Source organism: Penaeus vannamei, chromosome 31, assembly GCF_042767895.1.
Source record: "Penaeus vannamei isolate JL-2024 chromosome 31, ASM4276789v1, whole genome shotgun sequence".
NCBI lineage: Eukaryota > Metazoa > Arthropoda > Malacostraca > Decapoda > Penaeidae > Penaeus > Penaeus vannamei.
This window is the reverse complement of record NC_091579.1, coordinates 23,884,214-23,886,713: the sequence shown is the minus strand read 5'-3', so window position 1 is coordinate 23,886,713 and position 2,500 is coordinate 23,884,214. Positions and strand designations below refer to the sequence as shown.

General features: G+C 61.4%; 2 protein-coding genes across 2 annotated transcripts; both read right to left on the bottom strand.

The window, feature by feature from the left end:
• Window positions 1–487: 487 nt before the first annotated feature.
• Window positions 488–1,547, bottom strand: LOC138867669 (tropomyosin alpha-4 chain-like). The gene is made up of 3 exons (XM_070144195.1): window positions 1,217–1,547; window positions 840–1,163; window positions 488–786 (listed from the first exon to the last, which is right to left on the bottom strand). Exons 1-3 carry the CDS (start codon window positions 1,545–1,547, stop codon window positions 488–490), a joined length of 954 nt encoding a protein of 317 aa, XP_070000296.1.
• Window positions 1,548–1,654: 107 nt separating this feature from the next.
• On the bottom strand, window positions 1,655–2,242 carry LOC138867668 (tropomyosin-2-like). The gene has a single exon (XM_070144194.1). The coding sequence runs from the start codon at window positions 2,240–2,242 to the stop codon at window positions 1,655–1,657; it is 588 nt and encodes a 195-aa protein (XP_070000295.1).
• Window positions 2,243–2,500: the final 258 nt, after the last annotated feature.

Genomic DNA, 2,500 nt, shown 5'->3' with positions numbered 1-2,500 from the left:
TCGTGCATCGTCATATATCATTTGGTTGACATTGCATTCTGCGTGGCGCCGCAATGCACTTCTTGCGCATTCACTTGGCTTTCGCACTTCTTTGATCCACCGTCTGTTTTGTCTCTTTCCTTCTCTCGGCGTATCTCTCTTCCTCTGCCTGTCTGTGTATTATATATGAAAGAGTCATTACACACATTATTTAGCACGATCACGGCATCTTGAGCGCCTTCCTCGCATCCTCCTCCTCTATCAAGGGTTTTATTACTTTCGCTTTGTCTCCCTCCGCCTCTGTCTCTGTTTTTCATCGGCAGAGATGTCAGAGGGAGAATAGTGGGGGAGTGGGAGAACATGAGGAGATGTCGTCATCCTGGGTATCAGGTAGTGGGGGAGTGGAAGAACATGAGATATCAGAGGCGTTCTCATCTACAGGGATGTCCGAACGTTTCTGTCTCTCCCTCCGTTTCTGTCTCCTTCTCTATTGTCTCTGTCTCTGTCTCTAATTTTCAGTGACATCACTGATGCCAGAGGAAGATGTCGTGGGTGGAGGAGTGGGAAGATTGAGAGGAGAGGACTGGGCCTCAAACTCGTCCTTCCGACGTGCAGCAGCTGCCATCCGGTCCTTGAGGTCGTCGGACTGGGCCTCCAACTCGTCCTCCCTACGTGCAGCAGCTGCCATCCGGTCCTTGAGGTCGTCGGACTGGGCCTCCAACTCGTCCTCCCTTCGTGCAGCAGCTGCCATCCGGTCCTTGAGGCCGTCGGACTGGGCCTCCACCCCGTCCTCCCTACGTGCAGCAGCTGCCATCCGGTCCTTGAGACCGTCGGACTGGGCCTCCAACTCGTCCCCCTACGTGCAGCAGCTGCCATCCGGTCCTTGAGGCCGTCGGACTGGGCCTCCAACTCGTCCTCCCTACGTGCAGCAGCTGCCATCCGGTCCTTGAGGTCGTCGGACTGGGCCTCCAACTCGTCCTCCCTACGTGCAGCAGCTGCCATCCGGTCCTTGAGGTCGTCGGACTGGGCCTCCAACTCGTCCTCCCTACGTGCAGCAGCTGCCATCCGGTTCTTGAGGTCGTCGGACTGGGCCTCCAACTTGTCCTCCCTTCGTGCAGCAGCTGCCATCCGGTCCTTGAGGCCGTCGGACTGGGCCTCCAACTCGTCCTCCCTACGTGCAGCAGCTGCCATCCGGTCCTTGAGACCGTCGGACTGGGCCTCCAACTCGTCCCCCTACGTGCAGCAGCTGCCATCCGGTCCTTGAGGCCGTCGGACTGGGCCTCCAACTCGTCCTCCCTTCGTGGAGCAGCTGCCATCCGGTCCTTGAGGCCGTCGGACTGGGCCTCCAACTCGTCCTCCCTTCGTTCAGCAGCTGCCATCCGGTCCTTGAGGTCGTCGGACTGGGCCTCCAACTCGTCCTCCCTTCGTGCAGCAGCTGCCATCCGGTCCTTGAGGCCGTCGGACTGGGCCTCCAACTCGTCCTCCCTACGTGCAGCAGCTGCCATCCGGTTCTTGAGGTCGTCGGACTGGGCCTCCAACTCGTCCTCCCTACGTGCAGCAGCTGCCATCCGGTTCTTGAGGCCGTCGGACTGGGCCTGCAACTCGTCCTCCCTTCCGTGCAGCAGCTGCCATCCGGTCCTTGAGGCCGTCGGACTGACCCTCCAACTCGTCGTCCCTACGTGCAGCAGCTGCCATCCGGTCCTTGAGGCCGTCGGACTGCCTCTCCAACTCGTCCTTCTGACGTGCAGCAGCTGCCATCCGGTCCTTGAGGTCGTCGGACTGGGCCTCCAACTCGTCCTCCCTTCCGTGCAGCAGCTGCCATCCGGTCCTTGAGGTCGTCGGACTGGGCCTCCAACTCGTCCTCCCTACGTGCAGCAGCTGCCATCCGGTCCTTGAGGTCGTCGGACTGGGCCTCCAACTCGTCCTCCCTACGTGCAGCAGCTGCCATCCGGTTCTTGAGGTCGTCGGACTGGGCCTCCAACTCGTCCTCCCTTCGTGCAGCAGCTGCCATCCGGTCCTTGAGGCCGTCGGACTGGGCCTCCAACTCGTCCTCCCTACGTGCAGCAGCTGCCATCCGGTTCTTGAGGTCGTCGGACTGGGCCTCCAACTCGTCCTCCCTACGTGCAGCAGCTGCCATCCGGTTCTTGAGGCCGTCGGACTGGGCCTCCAACTCGTCCTCCCTTCGTGCAGCAGCTGCCATCCGGTCCTTGAGGCCGTCGGACTGGGCCTCCAACTCGTCCTCCCTACGCGCAACAGCTGCCATCCGGTCCTAGAGGCCGTCGGACTGGGCCTCCAACTCGACCTCTCTACGTGCAGCAGCTGCCATCCGGTCCTTGATGCCGTCGGACTGACCCTCCAACTCGTCGTCCCTACGTGCAGCAGCTGCCATCCGGTCCTTGAGGCCGTCGGACTGCCCCTCCAACTCGTCCTTCAGACGTGCAGCAGCTGCCATCCGGTCCTTGAGGTCGTCGGACTGGGCCTCCAACTCGTCCTCCCTTCCGTGCAGCAGCTGCCATCCGGT

What these genes read in the sequence shown, in the direction of transcription:
- LOC138867669 (XM_070144195.1), bottom strand. Translation starts at nt 1,547, where the DNA reads ATGGCAGCTGCTGCACGTAGGGAGGACGAGTTGGAGGCCCAGTCCGAC. An exon ending in CCGGATGGCAGCTGCTGCAC is followed by an intron (nt 1,164 to 1,216) that starts GTAGGGGGACGA and finishes ACCGGATGGCAG; the next exon opens with CTGCTGCACGTAGGGAGGAC. An exon ending in CCGGATGGCAGCTGCTGCAC is followed by an intron (nt 787 to 839) that starts GTAGGGGGACGA and finishes ACCGGATGGCAG; the next exon opens with CTGCTGCACGTAGGGAGGAC.
- LOC138867668 (XM_070144194.1), bottom strand. Translation starts at nt 2,242, where the DNA reads ATGGCAGCTGTTGCGCGTAGGGAGGACGAGTTGGAGGCCCAGTCCGAC.